The 25936-nt window shown below is 34.2% G+C and overlaps 2 protein-coding genes across 3 annotated transcripts; one reads left to right on the top strand and one right to left on the bottom strand.

Moving 5' to 3' along the window:
- Positions 1-252: 252 nt before the first annotated feature.
- On the top strand, positions 253-18520 carry LOC112007327 (developmentally-regulated G-protein 3). The gene is made up of 10 exons (XM_024039664.2): positions 253-462; positions 1669-1722; positions 3503-3679; positions 11822-11893; positions 12353-12412; positions 13761-13870; positions 14573-14872; positions 17175-17366; positions 17879-17930; positions 18061-18520. Exons 1-10 carry the CDS (start codon positions 421-423, stop codon positions 18109-18111), a joined length of 1110 nt encoding a protein of 369 aa, XP_023895432.1. The 5' UTR covers positions 253-420; the 3' UTR covers positions 18112-18520.
- A 275-nt stretch (positions 18521-18795) lies between these two features.
- Positions 18796-23645, bottom strand: LOC112007328 (uncharacterized). Of its 2 annotated transcripts, none has more exons than XM_024039666.2 (3): positions 23433-23645; positions 21811-22071; positions 18796-19082 (listed from the first exon to the last, which is right to left on the bottom strand). In XM_024039666.2, the coding sequence occupies exons 1-3, from the start codon at positions 23448-23450 to the stop codon at positions 19035-19037; spliced, it is 327 nt and encodes a 108-aa protein (XP_023895434.1). In that variant the 5' UTR covers positions 23451-23645; the 3' UTR covers positions 18796-19034. The 2 variants fall into 2 exon arrangements, with proteins under 2 accessions (XP_023895434.1, XP_023895433.1); XM_024039665.2 differs by having other exon boundaries at positions 21811-22074; positions 23433-23640.
- Between the last annotated feature and the right edge of the window lie 2291 nt (positions 23646-25936).

Below are 25936 nucleotides of genomic sequence, written 5' to 3'. Positions count from 1 at the left end.
ATATATGTTAACAGTTAATTTAATACAAATCTTTCTCATTAAAAAAATTCATATTCTATTAGCGTATCCTATTATCAATACTTTTCATTGCATTGATCTGTTTTGTTTGGAGGTTGAAAGGAAAGTTGGGCCTATTGGGCTTTCGGCTTTCCCCTTAATGGGCTATAGACCTCGAGGTCCAAGACTTGTTGGGCCAGACCAGTCAATACTCAAGGGCCACATATGCAATTTCTATCACCTTGCCAATTTCATTACGCACCCAAAAAAGAAAACTCTGCCTCCATTTTTTCTAGTACCTTCTTCTTCAGCCTCTCTCTCTCTCTCTCTCTCTCTCTGTCTCTGCGAAGGAGAACCACTTCATAGTTCATAACTGTCACAGCCCAATCTCTCTCTCTCTCTCTACGCTTATCTGCTGCAACAATGTCGACGGTTATGCAGAAAATCAAAGACATCGAAGATGAGGTATTCATTTATTTCCTATGGCTCACGCACTTTCTAGTTTTTACATTTTGTGGAGTGAAACCCTAGCAGCGCCTTGTTTCGGTTCTGTTTGGTTACGGAGATTTCAGAGGAAATATAGGCAAAAAAGGAAAACGAAAAATTGAGTTTATTTATTTATTTGATGGCTATTTGTAGTTTAGATTTCAACTTTACATTTAAGCGGTTGTGTTAAAATTTTATGTCAGTGGTTAGAATCCGTTTGGTTGCTGAAAAAACGGAGGAAAATGAAGGAAATCATAATTATGAGTCTCTGTTTTAAACTATGTTTTCCATATTATTCAAAAAAATGGAAAAGGGATTAGAAGAGAAAATTAAGTTCCATATTTTAGTTTCTGATATGTCCAAAATAATTAGCAATAATAAGAATCAATCTTCTTCTTCTTTTTTGGTTGCTTGGGTCAAGTTTATAATTTTCCTGTACTTCATGTTCTCAGAAATGCAATTGGAGAGTCATGTTCTGTCATTTTCTTTCCATAAGTATGGAATTAATGTTGAATATATAAGTGAATGAAAGAATGGAGGCCCTAACCTATTTTATGGAAACTCAACGACCTTCAAACTTCGCTAATGTCTCTCCCAAGTTCCATCAAATACACCAAAAATAAGCAAAGTAAAAAAGGACTCTAAATTATACCACATTCGCAATCTCCATGTCTTGAGCTAACGGCTAAACAACCAATTCATTGCTGAATTTGAAACAATGAAAAATACGGAGACCGTAAAATCCCTTGCAATGGATGAATAAACGCAATAATTTCTCAGTTTTCTTTTTGAGTGCATTTGGAGCACATAGATTAGGGGAGAGGAGAGGGAAAGGTGGCTGGAATGGACTAATTTGAGTATATTTTGGCCATCTTCCCTTTTTCTTGTATTCCTCCATCTAAACACAAGTCTGTAATAATAATTTAGCTCTTGGTAAGATTCTAGACTTTTGGGTGAATAGAGAGTTGATCTTTATGTTGTTTAGGGTATACTTGTGACATTTTTAATTTTTTTTTTTTTAATTGGCAATTAAACACACACTTGATGAGTCTTGAACCCACAACCTCACAAGATCCTTTGCTTTTACAATGAGTGAAGGTCGCATTTGAGCTTGAGCTCATTGGCATACATGTGTGATTTTTTTGATTAACTAATATATGAACATGGTTTTTGTGTTCATTGCAGATGGCAAAGACTCAAAAGAACAAGGCTACTGCTCATCACTTGGGATTGCTCAAGGTAGATATTTTTGGACTCCATAATATATATATATATATATATTTTTTTTGATGAGTAAGAATGATATATAAACAAAACCCATAATAATTTTTCATCAGAAGACTGTGAAGATTCATGTTTTCATTATCTCTTCTTTCTTACATTAAAATTTTCTGTGTATTAAATGTGGAAAATGGAATGAGCAATCATCTTTCCTCATTGTCCCATCACTGATACTATTTTTATTATACACTAATCATGACATGCCACCTCAACAGTTGTGAAAATTCTTGTATTACTTGACTTATTGAATTTGAATAGGGTCGACATTTTATAAGAACTTTAAAATGTTTAGCACTAGATAAGCTGTCTATGCTGGCTTGGGAATTGTGCTATGTGAAATTAGAAGTCTAGGCTAAATATTATCATGTGCCTAATGTATGTAGTTCGAAGGAAATTGTGTTCGCTTTGTTTGATTTGAAAACAGATTCTAATCCAAAACTATAGTTATTATTTTTATTATTTACTTAAAATCATTTGCTAATGGACATATGTTAATACATCATGTGAAATGATTTTGTGATAATTAGAATATGGATCTCCTTGTTATGTTTGTAAAAGCTCATATTTGGTCTAAGACTTTCTCTTGAAGGTTGTTTTGATTGGATAGGTTTGTTACTTTGTTTACATCATGTAGACAGTTCTGGTTAAAAAAAAAAAGTTGAAGCAAATAGTGAAAAGATTATCTCTACACTATTAATGTTTGAAATGTTTTCAAAATCTATTAGGTATGAACTGATCATTTGACGCATACACACTTTTTTTTTTTATTTTTTTTTATTTTTTTTTTCTGCCTTTTAAATCGATTGACCCTGAGCTTTTGATGTTTTATTATCGTTTTGTTTCTTTCTATATACTTTTTAAAGCTTCAACTGAAGTTTTTATTCACTTTGGTTTGTATCACTTCTTTTTTGGCGGGTACACTTGGATAAGTGAATTATCTACTACAATGTAAAGCACTTCATAGTTGTTGTTACCTTGAGGAAAAAAATAAAAAACAAAACTACCATGTTGAATATATTCATTTAAGGCAGTATGTTGCAACTGCACAGTGCACTTGTCATAATCTGATTTCTCCTTTGTCCTGCTTCTTGTTACACCAGCTCTGTAACCGTGCTGATTTATCATTATGGCATCTCATTGCGTCAAATAAAGGGTTGGAATGTGCTTAAATTTCATTCGTACATGCACATAAAACTCAAATGGCGCCATCCTTCCCCTACAGAATGGGGTGGAGGGCATTGTATTGGGTTTAAAACCCATAGGATGCACATGTAACTTACTAATCTCTATGTGCGCATGTGTGTGTGTATGAAGTTGAGTCACCATGTATTAATTTAATAATTTTATCATGTAAAAGGCACTGATACGATAATGTCCCTTGTTCCTCTTACTTTCCATGTAGTGCTTTACATGCGCATTTTTGGATATAAACACATGGGTCCTTTGCTACACGAGTAGACTAGACTACTCTCAAGCATTCATCTGTGACATGTATCAATCGGAGTTAAATTTCATGCAGTTTTTACCACTATTTTAATTTTCTTGCATCCGAGATTCCCCAGTATTAGTTTAGCCAGAAATTATGGTCATCATTTGTTGTTAAAGTTTATTGTATGGGGATTTGCATGCTGATTCCATGGTTCTTTCACTCTTTATAGTTAAGTTTCTAGAATTCTTTTTTTTGTTGTTATACTCTTTGACAGAACTGATCTATATGTTATTGATTATGCATTACTAGGCTAAGCTTGCAAAACTACGGAGGGAACTCCTTGCGCCTCCCTCAAAGGGAGGTGGTGGTGGTGCTGGTGAAGGATTTGATGTTACTAAAAGTGGAGATGCAAGAGTTGGTCTAGTGGGTTTCCCTTCAGTAGGGAAATCTACACTGTTAAATAAATTGACAGGGACCTTTTCAGAGGTAAGTGGTTTTTTCCCCAACTCATAACGTTTCGTCCTTTTGGCTGTTCTGCAGTATGGAACAGATTGCTTTGTGTTATAATTTTTTTAGGCGTACATTATAATGGCTCCTAAACAATTATGTTCATACTTAAGCAATGGGATGGGAATTTTGGCTGGTCGCAAAATCTCTGGCTAACCTTATCCAAAAAAAGAAAAGAAGAATTCTCCAGTTAACTTCGCGTAAGGGTTCATATGACGGGTACTTGGTTTAAATGCCACAAAATCTCGTTTATTTTGGAAGTTGACAGCCACAGTACCACTGATACAAGGATTAAACTGTAGATTGAATATTTTACTTGACAGTTGATTACATGGGTGTTTTGAGTGCAACTCCTGCTGTTGCTCTTTGACTTATGTTTCAAATGAAAAACATGAAAAAGCTGCTTTTGGTAATTGTTGGATACTTGATATATAATTAACATCATTGGAAAAAAAAGAATACAAATCCAAGCACACCGACAGTGTGCAAAAGAAACAAGAAAACACATAAAAAACTAGGACTCAAGAGAAGAACATCTATCGATCAAATCCAAACAAATAATTAGAAAGGTCTTAGAGAACTTCGGGGTCTAGTTTCCACTGTAAATTACAATGGCTCTTCTTCTCGTTATAGAGTTTCGTCGAACAGTTTGGGGGCTGTTGGCAGTTTTAAATGACTTTAAGACTTCTTTCTTGGAATGTTAGGGGGTTGAATAATCCCCGAAAGAGAGAGGTTTGCAAGAATCTTCTTAAGGAATGGAGGTGTGATATTGTTTGTCTCCAGGAAACTAAGCTTTCTTCAGTAAACTCTGCTGTCTTGCGAAGCTTATCGGGTAGTCCTTTCAATGATTGGGCTGTTTTGGATGCGGTTCAATCATCTGGGGGGTTCTGCTGGTCTGGGATAAGCGGGTGGTTGAAAAAATTGATGTTTTGGTTGGTCAGTTTTCAGTTAGTGTTCTTTTTAGGGGTGTTGTGGATGGATTTGAATGGATTTGTACTGGCATTTATGGTCCAAACGCAGACCCTCATAGGGCTGTTTTGTGGGAGGAGTTATCAAGGGTGCGTACTCGTTGGAACAAGTCCTGGTTTTTATTTGGTGATTTCAATGTTATTAGATATCCTTGCGAGAGGCTTGGCTGTGACTCTTTCAGCCCAGCCATGTTTGCTTTTTCAGATTTTATAGAAAATAATTTCCTAGTGGATTTACCATTAGAGGGGGCTTCTTTCACTTGGTTTAGGGATTCCGAACCGAAGTCTATGTCCCGAATTGACAGGACATTGGTATCTGCGGATTGGGAGGATCATTTTGGAAACGTGTCTCAGAGGGTGCTTCCTCGGGTTATTTCTGATCATTGTCCGATTTTGGTGGAATCTGGTGTTCTGGGGAGGGGGCGCGGTGCTTTTAAGTTTGAGAACATGTGGTTAAAGGTGGAGGGTTTTGTTGAGATGGTTCAACAGTGGTGGATCAGGTATTGCTTTACGGGTTCACCTAGCTTTGTTTTGGCGCAAAATTAAAGGCTCTTAAAGAAGATCTAAAAAAGTGGAATAAGGAGGTTTTTGGTGATTTGGCTTTTAAGAAGAAGAGTTTGCTGTCTGAATTATTGGGTTTGGATGCCAAGGAAGACATTCTAGGCCTTTCGCATGAGGATCAAGCTCGCCGCACTCAGGTTAAAGGTGAGATTGAAGTTTTAGCTTCAATGGAAGAGACTTTTTGGAGACAAAAGTCCCGAGCTCTGTATGTGAAGGAAGGTGATAACAACACACGCTTCTTTCATAGATTAGCAAATTCACATAGAAGAGCTAATCATATCAGTAGTGTCGAGGTGGATGGGGTATTATATGAGGATGAACCTGCTGTGCGGGCTCAGGTGGTCCAATTTTATCAGGAACTTTATACAGAAACGGACACGTGGCGTCCAACTGTGGATGGGTTGGATTTTGCTAGTATTGGGGAGGATGATAGGTTGTCCCTTGAGAGGGAGTTCTCGAAAGAAGAAGTCTCCCAGGCGTTGGCAGAGATGGAGGGGGATAAAGCCCCTGGCCCGGACGGGTTCACCATGGCATTTTTTCATAAATGTTGGAGGGTGGTGGAGGATGATGTGATGGCTGTTTTTAAGCATTTTCATAGGTTTTCAGTTTTTGAAAGGTCTCTTAATGCTTCTTTCCTCACACTTATTCCTAAGAAATCTGATGCTGTCAATATTAAGGATTTTCGGCCTATTAGTTTGGTGGGCAGTGTTTACAAGTTACTGTCTAAGGTGTTGGTGAATAGGTTGAGGGTGGTTGTGATGGTGTCTAACTCAAAATTTAAGAAAAATAAGAAATAAAAAAAAAAATTTAAGGGATTCAAATCTAAATCACATCAGCATGATATCCTATCATGATGGATACCATAGATTGTGGCATCCTGATCAAAATACTCTTTTGGCCAGAATCTTTTTACAGGTTAAAATCTGAAGTCCAGTATAATAACATCAACTATAAGAGTGAAATTAATCAACTGAAAATGTTAGCAAAAGCTGGAAGGGGTGTGTGCATGGGTTTGTGTCTATATATGTATGTGTGCGTGTGTGTGTGTGTAAATATTGCTCCATCCATCCTAAATGGAGCGATGCTCTTTCCGTTTCTGTGCATCCCAAAAAGAGTGTACTTTTGTAAAAGTCAAAGAACCCGAATTTTCACTTTATAACATCCTTACATCAAATAGATTAAAAGCATTTAAAAAAAATAAATAAAAAGAGGAAAATTCAGACTTAGCTGGCACCAACTATAATGTGATGTAGCAGACAACAGCTACAGGCCCCATTACATCTAAGGTCTTCTTGACAGAACTTTGGCTATGTCACAGTTTCTCAACCCATTTATATAAATATATAAAAGTAAGATATGTTTTATTGCAAAAAGACTACTCAATGTACAATGGACACAGCAGTCTAAAGAATACAAAAGGAAAATTTTAAATAGAGAGACAATTGACTCCATAAATTCAGAAGGAAACTGGTATGAGTGAATCCCCATGCTCGAGACCAATCAAATAAATAACCGCTAAACAAAGCTAACAATCGGGCTCCTGCTGTCTCCATATCCTCAAATGTACGAAAATTTCAGTCCTGCCCGATTGTCCACATCAAACATAATGGGACTAACCCCATATATATTGAATGTATAAAAATATACATATCATATACACATTATATGCGTGTGCCCACACAATAACAGTAGCAACAACCAAGCGGTGATCCTAAATTTTTTTGGCCCGGATATGGATCCTCAATAGATGAGTCAAGGTCGGCCACATGTATTATTTTCCACCATTCTATTCTAATCCAAAGTCATTCTCTATTATTTCCTTAATTCAGTTAATTGACATGTACTTTTTTCTTACTAATGTTATTTTTGGTCTTCCTTTACCTTTTTCATTTCCCTCAATGAATTAACTCACTCTTTCTCATAGGTGCATTAATCGCCATCCTCTAAACATGATCTAATCATCTCACGCGACTCTCCCTCACCTTTTCATCAATAGGGGTGACCCCTATCTTTAAGCAAATTTCCCCATTTCAAATCCTATCTTTCAGTGTATTTCAACTTAACCATCTTAATATTCTCGTTTCAGCTACTCATTTTATGAATACACTCATAATTATAATATAATATAATATAATATAATATATATATGTATATCCCTTTAATTTTATTATGGACAGGGTTCTGGCTACCGTGTCACAAGCACTCTAGGGCAAAGTGTGAATCAATGTCAAAGATATCAGTTGCATACCATTTTTTGGCACCATTTTGATAGAATCAATTCATATTAAAAACTGACAACCACATACCAATTTCAGGATATCAGTTGACCTTTAGAAAGACTGATCCAAGACCTAACAACTACTACCAGGAAATATCTAGTCCTACTTCAGTGCAAGTGAAAGAAGATCTCATATATGGAAACTAGTTGATAAAAATCATACTCTTAAAAGAAGAAGAAATAGGATAAAGTGGACTCGGGCCCGTTTGGTAAGAGAGTTGGAATTGGTTTTCAAAAGGATGTGAAAACTGAAAACTGAAAACTCCTCTTGAGTTTTTCCCAAGATACAGTGTTTAAACACTCTAAATTGAGAACTATGACTCAAACACTCTTTGTTAAACTCTCCTACCAATTTTTTTTTTTTTTTGGCCCACAGTTTTCAATGTTTAAAAACTAAAAACTGTTGTTTAAACTCTCTAACCAAACAAGCCCCTAGGCATTCAGTGGAGAACAGAAATAGTTCGCATACAAACCACAAGTGGTTGAACGCCACCATAACAAGAAGAAAGAAAAGCACCACCCATAACAGAACAAGTAAAATTAATCACCTGAGCCCCAAGTTAATTACATAGACATGCATGCACATACATAAATAATATACACACACTGCTAAGACCCTAATGCTATGAGTTAGCTGTATTGTGCTTAAGTTCATAAGGAATGTTAAGCTGCATTGTCAAGGGCTGCTACACTGCTATAGTGGCAATATGAGTTACTGCAAGGCTTGGATCCTGTGTATCAGTATGTATCTAGCTGAACTGGCTGAATGTGTAACAAGCAAGATAATGGTGCTGGTATTGTGCAGTAGCTGACTGTACCATCTGTAGTATGTACACTAGAGTTAGTCATTGTGCCAACTGGATTAACCATGTGACTAATTGGAATTCATCACATGGATTAATTACAAGTTGGTTAGATTGAGTTGCTTAGGTTGTTAGGTTGTTAACCAACTGAGTAATCTGGTATTTAGAGGGTTGAGTAATGGGATTAAAAAGGCCTAAGTCTAATTTGTTCAAGTTCTATCTTCTTCCTTCTCGTTTCTTAGGAGCTTCAGGTCCCCTTGATGTGCCCTACCCACTTACACACTATACAACCATCCCTTAATTCAGTTAGATCAATTGAGATCTTAACACACTTTTTTTTCTGAGCATGCATATAAATAGTAACTTCTGACTTCTCAATTATTACCTAATGCAATACGAAAGACAAGAAATTACAAGATGACAATTCATATAATGAATAAAGGATTTACCAGTCTGGTTACCACTTTCTTTCCATGCTCATCACCATTTTCGTAAACAAGCTTGAGAGCTGCAGGAAGAACTTTCCAAAATTCATTCACAAACTCACTGCCCTTTCGCCTACTATTTTGCAAAATGTCATTAGCCAAATACAGAAAAGAAACACGCTGCTCCCTCTGAGAAGAGTTGAAAAGCTTATCCCATGTTTCAACAATTTGTTTTGCCTTCTTCCGGTGAGTGACACACCAACGGGACAAAGCTGATCAAATGTTTAAAGGGAAACATACCACGATGTCCAAGTTACGGTATCAAAGAGGAAAACAAAAATCTATTTTTAGAAAAAATTACAACTAATCATTTCAATGCAAATCAATTTATAAACCATTTATCTTAAAATATTGAACATTTGCAATGAAAGTATTCAATTGCTGAATAGAGAAATCTGCAGTGTACACGACATTAGGTACCTACAACCTAGTGTTTGATAAGACAAACCAAAATTGCTCTACAGTGGCTCTTGAAAAGATAATAGGTTTCTTGTCATTTCAAAGAAACACATATCTAGTGTTAAGAAGGGAAAAACGTGTGTTAAACACAAAAGTGTGCAAATGCACATTCAAACTCAAAAGGGCCTTATACAATACATTGGAGATATCATGAAAGCTTGTAGCTTTGTGCGGAAAATGACAAACAATTAACTCAAGGGGACTCAAAACCCATTACCTGGCTTATACTAAATGATAAGGCTGCTTTTTCTCAACATGCTCTCTGCAGGCTCTCTATCTAAGAAAAGAGATCTTGGATTTGTATTTGAGTAGCAGACAAACAATGTCCGTTTGAGTGGATGAACAAGAGCCACCCCTACTATTAAGATAGAGGTCATGGGCAGGCAAAGCCCCATTCAATTTAGTAGCAAGTATTCTGATATCCATTAACTAGTAGATAAATCACAAACTCATGGGTATGAATACGCAGCTGACATAATCCCAAATGAATGAGTCCTTTTCCAAACTACTCAGGATCTACCACATGTATTCTACTCATGGTTACAATACACATTTTAAATGATGTCTTAAAATAAATATAAATTTGACCAAAATATATAACAAATAAATCACAAGATAATTCGTCATCAATATGTTAATCGGCATAATAAAGATATTGCAGATATATCTCATTACATATTTTATATCAATATTTAAAATCCGAGCCTCTGCGTGAACCAGAAAGGAGTCTGTTCGCCGGTTCAACCTGTTTTGATGAGAAATACATTTTGCCATATATACTTATCAAAAAATACATTTACCACAATTAACTAAAACAATATATATATATATATATATGTGTGTGTGTGTGTGTGTGTATGTATATGTATATATACTATAAAGATAATGGTATAATGTAATTTATATTATTTATCTCTTTTTTACAAGTAATGGTATTTATTATGAGAATAGATTACTTCATGCACACAATAATGAACATAAAGTAACCTAAAATAATTACAAAAAAAAAAAAAAAAAAAAAATTGGTTGGAAAGAAACCGGCGCTCTTTTGAGAGTTTGGAGAGAACGCTTGATCAGTTACAAGCGATCAGCCGAAATACTCTTTTTGAATGGGCTAAGTGTTGGGGTTTTTCAAACTGTTCTTCTACTTTGGAGTTCTTTTCTACCCTTAGTAGTGCCTCTTAAGTTGTTTCTCTTATTCTGTTTTTAGTTGTTTTTGTTTGCTGTTTTTTGTGTTCACCATCATGAACACCTGTAATGGCTGTTTGCGTTCTTCTTGTTGAATAAAAGTCTTATTACTTATCAAAAAAAAAAAAAGTGAAAACACCCGTTGCATTGGTCCATTCAAATAAGGTCTGGAAAAAGTAGAGCTCAAGGTCCTGGATTGATCCTTCATTCCCTTCAAAGGTCTGAGCATTTTTCTCGCCAAGTACCCCACATAAGGCAGTGGGGGATCATGTTCCAAATCACTACATTTCTCTGCTTGCTAAACTTGCCCGGCCAACTATCTAGCAGTAGCAGCTCCACAACACCTCTTGGCATAACCCAATATACCCCAAAAAGTGAAAACACCATATTCCACAGCGCTGTAGCAACCGAGCAATGTAAGAGTAAATGATTATTAGACTCCCCAGCCCTTTTGCACATGCAACACCAATCTAGGACTTCGATTTTTCGCCTTCATAGATTTTCAATAGTTAAAATTTTTCCCCACGCCTGTGTCCACAGAAAGAAACTAACTTTTGTTGCACATTTGGTTTTCACACAGTTTTCCATGGAAAGGAAATATGTGAGCTGGAGTGTAAAGCCTTGTAATAGGAGTGAACATCAAACATCTCTCGGGATGAAAGTCTCCAGCAAAACTTGTCCATTCTGTCACCTCCATCTCCTTGGACATCTTTTTTTATGTATTTTTTAATGAACTTTATGCTACGACTTAGCGAATTATATTCCAGTTCTGACGTAAAAAAAATAAAGATAAAAAATTTTCCAGACAAATGTAGGTGAGCTTAGAATGAGGTTGAAGTTTTTAAAGAATGAACAATAGAATGGATGCACAATCACCTCATAAAACAAGAAAAATGTGGCTGTTTGGAAATGCATAACTACAAATATCATTGTCTATGAAGTATTTACTTTGCAAGCAAGCAACTTATAGGCTCTAACAATCTGTCTAGGTGGATGTCTTAGCATATTTATTTTATTTTCTTTTCACTGTGGAATCTTTTATTGTTGTCATTGGTACCTTTGGCTTCTGTTTTGAAATGCAGCAAGCAAAATATACTGTTTGGAATTGTATAAATACAAATATCATTGTGTATGAATTAAATCTTGTGCAAGCAAGCAGCTTGTTGACTCTAAACATCTGTCTTGGTGGATGTCCTAGCATGTTAATTATGTGTACATTCCTTTCACTGTGGAATATGTTTATTGTTATTTTTTGTTTCCTTCTGCTTCTGTTCGCAAAGGGGGAAGAGGGGTAATGATGAAAACTGTGTATTATGAAAGCTTCTTGTAGGTTATTTGCATAGTTCTTCTGAAGGTCATGTGTTTTTTATGGTTTACAGGTTGCTTCCTATGAATTTACTACCTTAACTTGCATCCCAGGTGTGATTGTGTATCGAGGAGCTAAAATTCAGGTAAGCATGGATGTTTCTGTTTTTTCAGTGCAATCTTATCTGTTGGCTTTGTTTAATTATTGCTCTATGCTCTGAATGGTTTTATCTCATTTAAAAAGCAGCCACCTCTGTGTGTGCAGTGTTGCACATTATTGAGGGGAGATTGGGCTTCTTTCTTCCCCCACCTTTACACCTCCTTTTGTTTTTCTCTTAAATAGTTGTAAAAAATTTAATTCTTAAAGTTGTGATAGATTAGATTTCTCTCAAATTGTGATTCCAATTTGCCCTTCCCAGTTTATCATGAGATCATTCAGAAGGTTTACAGAAATTTAATTTTTACTAGATACTGCAACATCCCTTTGATGAGTGAAGTCTTCTTGGATTTTTTTTCCTTTACACACTTGCACTTCCAATGTTTATTTGTGAGACAGTCTCTCTCTCCTATTAATTATTTATTTATTTTTATTTTTTGATTGGCAGTTGTTGGATCTCCCTGGAATTATTGAGGGTGCTAAGGATGGAAAGGGTAGAGGAAGGCAGGTAAGACATCTTCCCCTAATTTGGTTGTCTGTTTTGGGGCATATTGATCTATGAAAGATGTAGTTAGCATATGTCTTTCCTCAAAGGGAAGAAATGGGAAATCAAATGCCTTTAAAATTGGAAGTTTCTATTTCAGTTTTTGAGGCTAGAAGACCTATGCGTGTTGTAATTTGATAAATGAAAAGTATTATAGTTGTCCTGGACAGCAGGAAACTTGGGTATGGCTATAGGATATGTGTTGGACATGCTTGCTATTGGTCCTTGACGTGAACTTGACCAATGTGTCCTACAATGTAAATAAGGAATGAGCTTGCACTGCATGAAAAGTCTGTCAGGATATTTTCCCTATCTGTTGTCATATATTTGCATGTTGCTGATCCCAGGGTCAGTCCGGAAACTGATATTGACAGTTATATGTCATGATGATATTTAAAGTTTGGTCTTTAATTTAAGTTAGTAGTATACCCATCAGGGTGCAGCCTCGTGGTTGGAGGCTTGGGTGAGTTGTAGACCTAGACATCCCGGGTTTGATCCCCACTAGGAGTTTCCCTAGATTACCTAATACACGGTTTTGGCGGGTGGGGTTGTGTATTCATAGTTTCCTTTCTAGGAGTGTGTCCAAAGGGCCCTGCCTGTGTTACAACCTTGATTAGAGAGGTTTGGGAGACACTGGGTGAGGTTCCACATCATAAAATAAAAAATAAAAATTCAAGTTATCAGTGCATTTAACACCAATTCTTGAAAGAACAGAAGTTGGACCTGTTTGATGTCTTAACTTCATCATTGCATCCCAAAATTTGCGGGTAACAGAAATCTGACAGATAGACACATGCCAACCTCCAGACCTTCCATGCACGGCAACTGCTATTAAGAAACATGGCTTAGTTTTTCTTCTTTCTTTTTGATTGTTGGTTGAAAGCCCTGTGGAATAGGGTAATACTTATACGGTTATACCTATATAGAGGAATGGGTTCAAGAATGCCTGTAACATCTATGAACTTGATGCCTAACTTTTTCTTTGAATTTTTGACATCTGGTACGAAATATTGCAGATATTGTTTCTACAAGGATACTGCGTGTTCCATTACTGATCAAACAAAAATAAGGATGCTAAGTCTTGGTTGTTTATATTCAACTTGAATGAATATTTCAGAGATAGCTAGTATATCTTTGGTATACTTGTGTTTCTGCAAAGATTTTTTTTTTTGCCCCCTATCTCTGTATTACTAATTAAGGCTTAATTAGGCGCACAATTTATTTGGCATGGTGTTAAATGCTTCTAATGCATATATATTCTTCATATGCCCATGAAATTAGATCTTCTATTGAACTGTCATTGCAAATGCAGGTTATTAGCACTGCTAGAACATGCAATTGCATTTTAATTGTTCTTGATGCAATAAAGCCAATAACTCACAAACGTTTGATAGAGAAAGAGCTTGAGGGATTTGGCATAAGGTAATATGTGCATGGTTATAATTTCTGTCTTTGTACAGTTACTCTATTTGTTATTCTAGCAAATGTGTGGTCTAGTTTCTACCTGCACGTGGTCTAACAAATGGATTATTATCACTCTATAACATGAACTCATGGAATAAGTTTTTGAGACTGAGGTGTTATCATGCCTTAAAGTATTCTTCTGCCTTCAAAACTTGTTACTCAGACACAAAGTGACAGTGACAACTTGATACATGCCTTTCAGTCCAGAAAACTATATTTCTGTGGGTGTATGATGTAGGAGAGGAGTCAATCTGAAAAATGCTGCCCTCAACTCTAATACATGGTGGGCTAGACATTACTACATATTTTTATTTGTAATTTTGTAAAGGTGGAAGGGATACTTAGTGCTAGTTGATTGAAACAGGATATTATCATTATGATGATTTGGAGTGTATAGGTACACTACTTGATGAAATTTATTCAATTGTCTAGTGGCAATATACTTCAGCGTATTAATTTCTATCTGTGTATTATCATGGATGCTGTTCTCTTTATTGATTTATGAACTCTGCTGCTTCCTACATTTCACTTTGCATAGCACAGTGCTTCTGAGTTGCATTTCCATTACTTATTTGCTTCATGGAAATTGCTTACATATTTTCTCTTCCTCGTTCTTTTTTTTAGTTCTTTGGATATTTTTTTAATATATTCTTAATACAGGTTGAACAAGGAACCACCCAACCTGACTTTCAGAAAGAAAGATAAGGGTGGAATTAACTTCACCTCAACAGTTGCCAACACACATCTGGACCTTGAAACTGTGAAGGCAATATGTAGTGAATACAGAATTCATAATGCCGATATTACTCTTAGGTATGATGCAACTGCAGATGACCTTATAGATGTCATTGAAGGCAGTAGAATATATATGCCTTGCATCTATGTTGTGAACAAGATTGATCAGATTACTCTGGAAGAGCTGGAGATTTTGGATAAACTTCCTCACTACTGTCCAATCAGGTATGGTTTTCTCCGTATTTGAAAGTTTCTCATTATTTAGATCCTTCCCTTGCCTTTTACTTCCCCCTTCCTGATTTCATTTTGAGTGTTTCATAAGATATTGAATTGAGGCTTTTTTTTTTGTGGGTTGTGTCATAATTTTTCACTCATTCTAATTTGAGACTTACACGTTTTCTTACAAAAATTGTGCATTTTAAAACTTCTAATATGGCTAGAAGTGTCATAAGTCTAGCTCCAAAAAATAAACATCGAAATAATTGAAATCATATGTTCATGTGTAGATTTGTTCATTTTTTGTAGCTAGCCTTATGACAATTCTGATCGTATTAGTAGAGTTTTAAATGCACAAATTTTGTGGGAAAGCGTGTAAACCTCAAATTAAAATGAGTGAAAAATTATGACACTAAACCCAAAAAAAAAAAAGAGCTGCGTAATTTTATGCAATTGCTAACCACCAAAATAGTTAAAAGTGTAATGAAACTTAGCACCCAAAAAAAAAAAAAAAAAAACTTTGATAGTATTGAAGTCATTGTGTGGGTACTTTTACTTACAGACTTAAGAAAGTAAATTGCATTCCATTAAACTCAAATATTTGGGTAGCCCAAACAGTCACATGCGAATCGAAGCTTTTTAAAATTTATGTTAACATAATTTTTTGCAAAGTTTATAAATAGAAATAAAAAAGAATACTCTCAAAAAAAAAAAAATTCAAAATAGATATAGGACTACTAATCTACTATTGTTCGTCTTTAATACTCTCAAAAAATTCAAAAAGTTCATCTGTTCATAATAAGATAAGGAAGACATAGCATCCGTACACACACCAAAAAAAAGCCTTCCCATTCCAGATCAACCATGAATCTCTTGGCTTATGGATAAATGTATTTGATGATTGATGGTGCTAGACCATATGATCTAAAGAACTAACCATTTCGCAAGCCCATAAAGTCTTAAAGATTTTATGGCACAAGACCTTCATAGTTTTTGAAGTCCAACCTATTAATTGAAGACTGTGAAGTGTAGATTCGAAGTCCCATCGAAGACTCCAGTGCAGGGGCAAGGGGACAAAAGTCATCATTAATAGGTATATGATGAACTTACTGAGTAACCCACCTTCAGCAAAAACCAATAATAGTTAGCAACCTATTGTTTTTTTTTTTTTTTTAAAAACAAATAATGTGTTCTGGACCTTTTGGTTTGTCCGGTGCAGAGACCAAGAGAGAAAAATTGATGCATTCTCTAGAATCTCTTCCACTACATGAGTGGAGGAAGTACTTCTCAAACAAACGTTGTCTTAGTAAAGAAGGATCTCAACCTCACTGTCCAGCTTTCTCCAACAATTCATCTGTTCCTTTGCAATCCTTCTGGACTTCCTCAACTCATGGTGTTTGTTTGAGGAGCCTTCATTTCACCCATCGTAAATGACAATTTATGCACACTTCTGTCTCTACAAATCCAAAAAGAAATGATAATAAAATATTTTATTTACTACTCTCTCAGTCTCACTTTGTTTGTCCTGTTTGAAAAGTCAAATTTTTTAAGAGAACATCATTTATTATTTTGTCTACCTTTTAAAAATGTATAAATTTCTAAAACTACCCTTAAATAAATTTATCAAAAAATTGAATTAGTAAATTAATAGGGGTATAATAGGAACATTAGTAAGTAAATGACTTTTATTTTTTAGAAACAAGACAATATTTTGGGACATCCCAAAATGGAATAAAGGACAAACAAAGTGGGACGGAGGGAGTATTTTATAAGAAAAATAAAAGAAAGCCAACGAACAAATTATAACTTTAAACCGTGACAGAGGCACATAACCCATATTTAACAGCAGAATATAAAAAGTTATATTGGGAAAAATTAGTAGGTTGCAGACTTGCAGTGTACTCAATAAAGCATAGGCAGTATCCAAATTTACTGCCTTTTTCCTAGTAGTAAAATGTTTTGCAGTTCATGTTGTGTGAAAACATCAATAAATTGTATGTCTTGGGTTTGAACTACCTTATGGTTTTCAAGTAAACATGTAGTCATGAGTCCTTTTTGACTTGTCCCCAGATGTCATTCTCTGTTTCTGATTTTCCTCGGTGGCATCAGTCTGTTTTATACCCACTTAGTCCCCACCCCCCCTGGAAAAAAATTTGCCAATGCCTGTTTATGTTGGTTCATAAGTTACATTTATGAACTCATTTATTTAGTGGTCAGTTTTTATTATTACAGTTGATCCCAAAGCTTTGTTGTTGTTTTTATTATTGTTATTATTATCATTATTTGGGTTTTTTGCCATCACTATCTGCAGTGCGCACCTGGAATGGAATCTTGATGGCCTGCTGGAGAAGATATGGGAATATCTTAATTTGACTCGCATATACACAAAACCTAAAGGGATGAATCCTGACTATGAAGATCCTGTAATCCTGTCATCTAAACATAAAACAGTTGAGGACTTCTGTGAACGAATCCACAAGGATATGGTTAAACAATTTAAGTAGTAAGTACCCCTACAGATTTTCATGCTTTCACTGGTTTTAACTTCTCTTATCCTAAAAAAGTGTCTTAACTTCTTTTGAAATGTAAAATGTGAGAGCATAAGAAAGCCGATTTAGGAACTTCTCTGCACCCTTCATAATTAGGTGCTATGAATGCTTCCTATTCAAAAAAATGGATATAGCTTTAGACTGAATAAGACAATATCCCACTGCTTGTATTTTAGTATTACTATTGCCATTGAAACAAGTGATAGGGGTGGGATGGCTAGCCAACTTATTTTCTGCAGTCACTCCCAAGTTGCTACATAAAACTAATTATAATTTCTTTAATTTTTGATCAGTCATTTTTATAAAAAAAAAAATTCTGTATTTCATTGTAATCATCTACCCGAAACATTCTTCATTCTGTTTTTTTTTATTCTTTCATTTTGCTTGAGTATCGTCTTTTTGTTTAATGTTTTTTTCTTCATCATCTTGACTGTGCAATGATAGCTTACTCTGGCTTTGTGTACAGTGCTTTGGTATGGGGGTCAAGTGCGAAACACAAGCCCCAAAGGGTTGGCAAGGTTTATTCAATGACCTTCTTTGTGCTCAGTTTCAGATGTTACATTTTTCTTTAATTGTGAAAATTTTTTCCCCTTGATCCATTTAATTTTCATGCGCTGACTGAATACATGCATGGTTCTTCCATGCCAGGAGCATGAGCTTGAGGATGAGGATGTTGTTCAGATAATCAAGAAGGTGTAACTGTAGAGACACTATAGTCCTGGAACAGCTTCTCAATGTCAGTTAGGAAGCTACCTTTGAAAGAAATTTTCAGCAGTAAGGCCCTTGTTATGAGATTTATCTTCAATCGTGCCTAGTTTGCTAGACCTAAGGATTCTATGTCTTCTGCTTTTTCATTCAAATTAGGTAGAACAAGGGGGAGCTTGATTTGTAATTAAGCTTTTTTTGTGGTGGTCAAGCTTTGTTTGTAGTGGTTTTGCCTACTGCTCGGTTGTATGGGACTGAACATGGAATCTATTAAAGAAACGGACTACATAGAACAGATGGAAGTTATAACTTAAAATAACTTCACTAAATCTAGGTGTATTTGAGACTTTAAACACGTGCTTTTAATTTTGAGATTATTTGGAGGTTTAAAATTCACTATTAACTCATGTCCAAGGATTCCATATCTTGATCTTCAACACAAAATGTCCTTTGAGAGCAAGGGTTGAACTGTATGCTAATTAATTCTGGTTCACATGAATTTTCTCTGTAGTATTGCATGTTGATTTTAAGTGTGATTATAGATTATTTTCATTGGTTTATTGCTGGACTAGAATCAGGAAGATTGTAGTAGATATATTATTTTATTGTGATGTTTATATTATTTTATTGTGTTGAAAGTTAAATAGATCTACTGCTGCAGGATGTAGGTCAGTAAAATAGATAAAGTAACTTTTTGCGGTGTCAAATAACTAAATTTTTAGTTTCACTTCTGTAGATGCTCTAAGTGAGAAGAGCTAAGTGGGAAATAGAACCGTTCCCATCTGAATAAAAAACAAAGGGTGAGGAAGAGAACAGAGAAACCATAACATACAAGCAAAAGATATTAGAAATTTAGAGCCCCAAAAACAATATCGTTACACTAAAGTTCGAAAACATATAACACGTGTCCTCAAGTCTTAAGCTTTAACGCAACAGTTGAAGTAGCTGAGAAAGCTCCTCCTTGTCTGCAAGGAAAAAAATAAAACAAATAATTTTGCAATCATTCAGCAGTTATAAACACAGAAAAAAGAACTTTAAAAAAAACAAAATGAAAATGAAAAGGTGGCATTAAAAAAACACTCCAACAAGGGAGAATATTCTTATACCTAAAAATATTTGGGCTTTGATTCTGATCACAGTTATCAAGCTTTTTCGTGTTTTCACATCAACTAAAATACATTACATGCTGTTATATATAAATCATTTATAGAAAATGAAGAAATGAAAACCTAAATTATTTTCCTACCATCTTTCTGGGTATCCTCCTCCAGTGTCCTAGAATATGACCAATTTTCCGGTTGGATTTCATAGAGTTCTACAATACAATTCCTTTTTTGAGAGGGCATTCAATCACCGCCCGGTTATTGTTTTCAGTTGATGTTGAATTACATAAACAAACGTGTTGATTACGAGATGATCGAGCATCTATCAACTATCAAAGCCCCACAAAAATTGTTTATTTGTGTTTTTTCCTCACGCAGAAGAAACATCTTTTCTGCATTATTAGAAGAAAATGGAACCAATAGAAATACAATGATTAACCAATATTTTATGGCTGAGAGCATCAGTTGCATGTGCACCACTTGACTTGCGTGTACCCTAGGTAAGTGTTAGATCATTCTCCCTTTTTTAATGGTATTTGCATTATTCTTCCACTTTGTGCACGCATCAAATGTCATGCCAACCGTTGATGGGTCCATTAAATTGTTTTAATGAATGACAACAAAAGAAAATCATATGCTGTGGTACATTTTCAAGAGACATGGGTATAGTGCATCCATAATCACAAAAATACTAATAAAGACATTCATTCTAGTTTCTTTGTTCCATTTATAAAGCCCATTAAAGAAAGAAAAGGAATGCACTAAAAAAATTGAATAGTAATTCTTGATATCAATTATATTTCACATTTAAAATTAAACTAAGGGTACGTTTGGTACACTGAATGTAGATTATGTTAGGAATAGTAATCTTTATTACTGGGAATAGAAGACACTGTAATGAAATAACTATTACTATTCATAAGTTTGGTTGTTATATATGGAAAACTTGTAAAAGATGATGTATAAGGAAACTTTATATTTTTAGAAATTTATTAATTTTAAAACCTATTATATATACTAAGGAATAACTATTACATCCATTTTAAAGAGGAATAGCTATTCTTCAATTTAAAGAATATTTATTCCAATGTAATAACTAATCCATGTAATAAACATACAACCAAATGACCGAATTGATATTACACATGAATAACTATTCCATTACAGGGGTTATTACAGCGTACCAAACGTATCCTAAGAAATGAAGCCCGAGTGAGTATTGTCTTTTGAAAGTGTTAAAAAAATGCAAATATCTTAGCAGCGAAGTCATGTCTAATTTTTTTAGGATTAAAACCTACATATGTCAATCAATAAAAGGAGTTAACATGGGGAAGATTACATTCTAGTCTAGAGTCAAGCCTCCTTTAGGCACTATTACCCTCAAGAAAATAATGGTAAAAATTGTATTCAATTGCCAACTATAACTCCTTTTGGCACTATTATGATTATCTGTACAAAAATAATGTAAAAAAAAAATCATATTCAACGGGCAACTATTCCTATTGGAAATTGGACTAAACTATGGATCCGAGGACTGACTATGGATCCGAGCATGGCACATGCTATGATGGTTTGATAAAACCGTAGGATTTTCTCGATCTAAACAAAACAGATTTTCCGTGAAGAAGATTTGGCTTTAATAGAGTACGAGAAGAACCAAATTCGATATTCTTATACAATATTGAAAAATCAGAAACAAATCAAGACAAAGTGGATTAACCCTTCTTTTTGTGACAACCTGTCACCTGACTCATGTAACAGGGTATTTGCTCTACTTTTTCTTCTATTGAAAGAAGTGTAATGCTAGATACAAAACATTTTTCACTGCTGACATGCTCTGCTACGAATAAAATATTGTGTGTTTTCCCATTCACAAAAAAAAAAAAAAAAAAAAAAAAGATTGAACCAATCGCTTTCATCTTGGTATAAAAAAAAAAAAAAAAAAAAAAAAAAAGATTGAACCAATCGCTTTCATCTTGGTATATCACTTTTATTATTTATCGCTAATAACAACAGATCATGTCAACAATTGTTAAAAAAAAAAAAAAAAATCCCTAGATGTATTTGGTTGAAGCAATCACGATATAATTCATAGGACATTCAGCTAATAAATTTATCTGCATTCATGTGTGTGCTTTGAAATATCTAATTTCCGGAAAAAACTTAGATAGTCCCGGAGCAGTACTTCAGGCTCTCACAAAGTGGGTGGGCTCCATGATAGAACCCACGTGTAAGGCCCACCCACTGTGTAAGAGCCCAGAGCACTGCTTCGAGACTACCTAAGTTTTACCCCTAATTCCCTACAGCAAATTAACCGTATCAAAGCTCATAAAATAGGCTAAAAGAAAGTTCTACCCTACACATCAGGCACTAGCAGCTTTGGCCCACTGTATTTAATACCAACTCAGAAAATTTTCCAACATCCTACCACATGTACGCCACTATCGTAGTTATTGAATAGTAGTATTATGTTCCTCTCCTTTATGACCACCAACTACTACATGTCTAGTAGTACTAGCAACATTATTAAACAATGTCACAAAAAAAAGTGCATTATGTAACAAAGCAGAAAGCTAGACAAGAATCTTACAGTTGGAGAGTGCTGGCCCTGATGGTAGTGGTGGTGTTGGTCATCACTATTTGTGGTGCTTGCATCGATGTTGGTGTTGGTGGTGGTGGTGGTGGTGGTAGAAGCAATGAGCTCTTCTTCATTTCCAAGACTCGCTCTAGATACATCCCTCTTGTTTTGCTTCCTATTTTCCCTTATTTTTGAGAAATCGAGAGAGTAATCTGGGACCTGTCCTTTGTGGTCCCAGTCCCCAAATTGTGGCACTGATAGCCAAGGAGCATTCTTCTGCATAAAAACATTAAAGTTTTTCATACAGCATCAAAAAAATTCATTGCTACATTAACTATAAGCATCAATGCTGCTTTTCCGTGGACTACAACCTTTAATTAATCACACATTTCAAAAAATTCAAAAGAACTCCTGAATTGCTACCAATTCACATTCCAAGAGCCAAAAAGGGCGTGTAAAATACTAAAATGTACTAATGGAAACTTCACAATCACATAATCAAGTTCTTGATAAAAAGCCATAAAAAAAGCTAATCAAGTGATGTCTTATAATCAATTATAAGGCCAATATTGACATAGTAAACACCTAATGTGGGACTCTACATACTTCTGCATATCAATGACAGCATGAAACTCACCTAATCCAATCCACATAATCGATATATTACAACAATGATCCTACTTCATGTTCATGACAAATACTTAGAAAACCCTTTTGCATGATGTTCAAAAGTAGACAAAATAAAGAAGTAAATTACATTCACCTTCATTATGACTCCTACTTCTTTCTTCTCCAAAACTGTCAGTTTGGAATATCTAAAATAAAAATCACGCCTTGGATATGGTCTTCCAAATACATAGATGTAATTGATGATGACAGGAGTTAATATTAAAAATCCAAAGACTGAAAAAATAAAAATTATAAAGGTGGCAGCTTTGACTATTTCTCATGTTTGAATGAGAACAAAAAAGGAAAAAAAAAAGGTGAACTGATATGATTACTTGTCTGAATGTCTCATGAGGTTGAAAAAATCAACAAAAAAAAAAAAAAAAAACAAAGAATTGACTTTTCAGAAGAAAAATGGCCATTAGAATGAGAATTTATAGCTCTAATTTGTTTCTAATTTCAGCAATATTCCTCTAAAATAATAAAATAGATTAAAACCGAGTTAAAAATCATAAAGCTCAACTGAATAACACCATAACAATAAGTATAAAGTTCCTGTAAGCGTATACATTTCAGTATATATATCAGACTGAAAAAGAACTTCATACTCCGTTTGGGGCCAAGAAAACGCAGGAAAATAAAAAACGAAGAACAATTTTATATTTGAGTACTTTAACCTTTAGTTTCTAGTGCATGTGAACTGATCAGTAAACATTAATCATTAATGTCCACTTATCGGAGTCCAACAAGAACATAAACACAAAACCAAAAAAGAACTTAAACTCTTATTAGTATCCTTTCCAAACCCAAAAGAGCATGAAGCATATACTTCTTGAATCCATAAATTTCTTAGTGTTCTCCATCATCTTTCTTAGCAAACAAACAAGTACACAACTCAGCAAAACAAAAATAATAAATAAATAAATACAAACACAAAACACAGAGAAAGAAGAAAAAAGAAAACCCACCTCCTTACGATCCTCCATGAGATTGATATGTATGAATTTAGACAATCAAAGAAGAAGAAGAAAGAATTTTTTGTTTTTTGGTTTTTTGTGTGGCTGGCAGAGGAGGAATTGTGTGAAACGCACAGCACAGAGAGATGACAAACAACACGGTTGGTATTGGTCTGTTAATGTAATATGAAGCACAATTACTAATGGAATTGTAACTATCATATACGTTCCAATTTACAATATGGGACTTTTGGTTTGGACATAATTACGCAACTACCACGTCTCAGACACGGTTTTGTACTTTTGTTTACTGTTTACGTGTTTTGAGTCTTTAGACCTTATCTGCTTTTTTCCTGACTTTCTCTTCTTACAATTTGTTCGGTGCCGCCAAAGGATTTTTTCTAACTTTTTTTTTCTTGCTGACTGGATTTTTTTTTTTTTTTTCAAATTTTTTGTTCAAAGTTTTCGGTAATTGATTTTGCTAGCTGTCCTTTTATAAAAAAGCAAGAGAATCTTTCATGACTGCACAGTTGGGGCAGTGATTAAAGTTAAACCCACCCAACACATGATCGCATACACTGCGGAGTCATCTTTTTCTTGTTTTGCTGAATAGTTATCTTTGCATTATTGTATAACATCAATGGTTGCTCCATGCATTCGTTAAGAAATAATATAACGGGGTTTCCTTGCATTGATATGAGGAGAAAAGGTCAATAAATGAATACTATTTTAATTAAATATTATATGACTCACACAAAATATATAATTTTTTATAATAATTGATTGCAGTAAGAAACTCAACATTAACTAATAAACTTTGATATTTATCATCTGAACCCTCTCGTTATTAGTTTATTTATCTCTCAATTCTTTTCTCAAACTTGGTCTCTTTTGATTGGTTTAGAGATGGTTGTTTTTTTCCTCTGCCTTGTATTGATTATTTCTCCATTGGTTTAATCAACATCTTATTTAGAAGAATAAAAAAAATGTATCGATTATTTCTAAATATATATATATATTTTTTTTTGAAAGTTTTAATTTATAGATTCCACTCCTAAAGATATATAGTTTTTTATCGTCAGACTAAGATACCAATTAGTTTTTAGTGTAGACAGATATTAAATTCCTAATTTCTTATTTAATCATCAAAGACTTTATCAGTTGATTAATAAATAACTAGCATTTATAAGATACAATTTAGAAAGCATCGGTAAAACATCCAAGTTTACCAGAAGCTAGCTATTGGTAAAACATCCAAGTTTTCTAACTTTAGAAAGCCTAGTGATACAATTTTTATGAGATAACTTTTGTCACAACTTTTTTATGTTAATTGTAAGAAGTCGGAAAAAAAAAAAAAAAAAAAGAAAAAGAAAAAAAAGCTATCAATTCATAGAAGTACTTGTTTATTACTCACAATTGATTATTTCAATTAAAAGAACCGTTTCAACTTTCTTTATGGGTGAGCGGAGCATTACAAGGCATTTTTAGAGTATTCTTATATTAATAGTAAATCTAATTATGAATTTAATTAATGAAATATAATAAGAGGAAGAGGAATGAGTATCAAAATAATTACTCCACATGAGATAAAAGTCTCTCATTTTACTATTGAAAGGGGGAAATAGAGTTTTAAGACATTTTTTTTAATGCTAAACACGATTTGCGACTCGCTTGTTAGACTTTATTTCTACATACCTTAATCATCTTATTTAGTTATTTTATGTATAGTTTTTTAAAAGTTTTATTATTATTAAGTATAATTATTATTTCTCTTCAAAATAAACTGTTCCAAGTGAACTTTAGACGGGATCTATATAAAATTATAAACAATCAATGATCCTGCTTCTTGGAGCTGAAATCTGTAGCAAAATACATTGAGAAGGAGTCAGTTGATAAAAAAAAATGTAGATCCTTTGCAATCCCGTAAACAATCCTGGTCCAATAATTTATTATATTGGACTTGCTTCTGTGGTACGGGTACCAACTACCAAGAAAATGTTGAATTGCTTTCGTGAGTTCAATATACTAGGGCATTTTTAATTGAAACGACGTAAACTACAATTGGTGCTAATTTTCGAATGTGAGATCTTCTAGGAGGGTTTATTTATTTATTTATTTTAATAATAATTAATCTATGCTTTTTTCAGGAGATAATTCACAAAATAATGTTCTTTTAATATTGCTTCGCATCCTAGTGCCATTCATGCATGCCACAAGAATGTCATTATGGCATGAATAACATCACAAATATTAATATTTAACTTTTTAAATTCCTAATGGTCCCTTCATTTATAAGTTTTAATTTGATATATATATATATATATATGGGTTCAAGCTACACCTGTTCTCCTTTAAAAAAAAAAAAAAAAAAGTTATACCTGATCTAACTCTAAACCATTGAATTTAAGTGGATCCAACAGTAAAAAAAGATACTCGTTAATGCTAATATTTTGATTAGGATCTCATTAATTATCTTTTATTTATTGCATTCCATACATATCTTTAAACCTAAAAAA

Source organism: Quercus suber, unplaced genomic scaffold (assembly GCF_002906115.3).
Source record: "Quercus suber isolate HL8 unplaced genomic scaffold, Cork oak 2.0 scaffold_52, whole genome shotgun sequence".
Taxonomy (NCBI): Eukaryota; Viridiplantae; Streptophyta; class Magnoliopsida; order Fagales; family Fagaceae; genus Quercus; species Quercus suber.
Note: the sequence above shows the minus strand (reverse complement) of the source record. Positions and strands in the feature narration are given on the sequence as shown.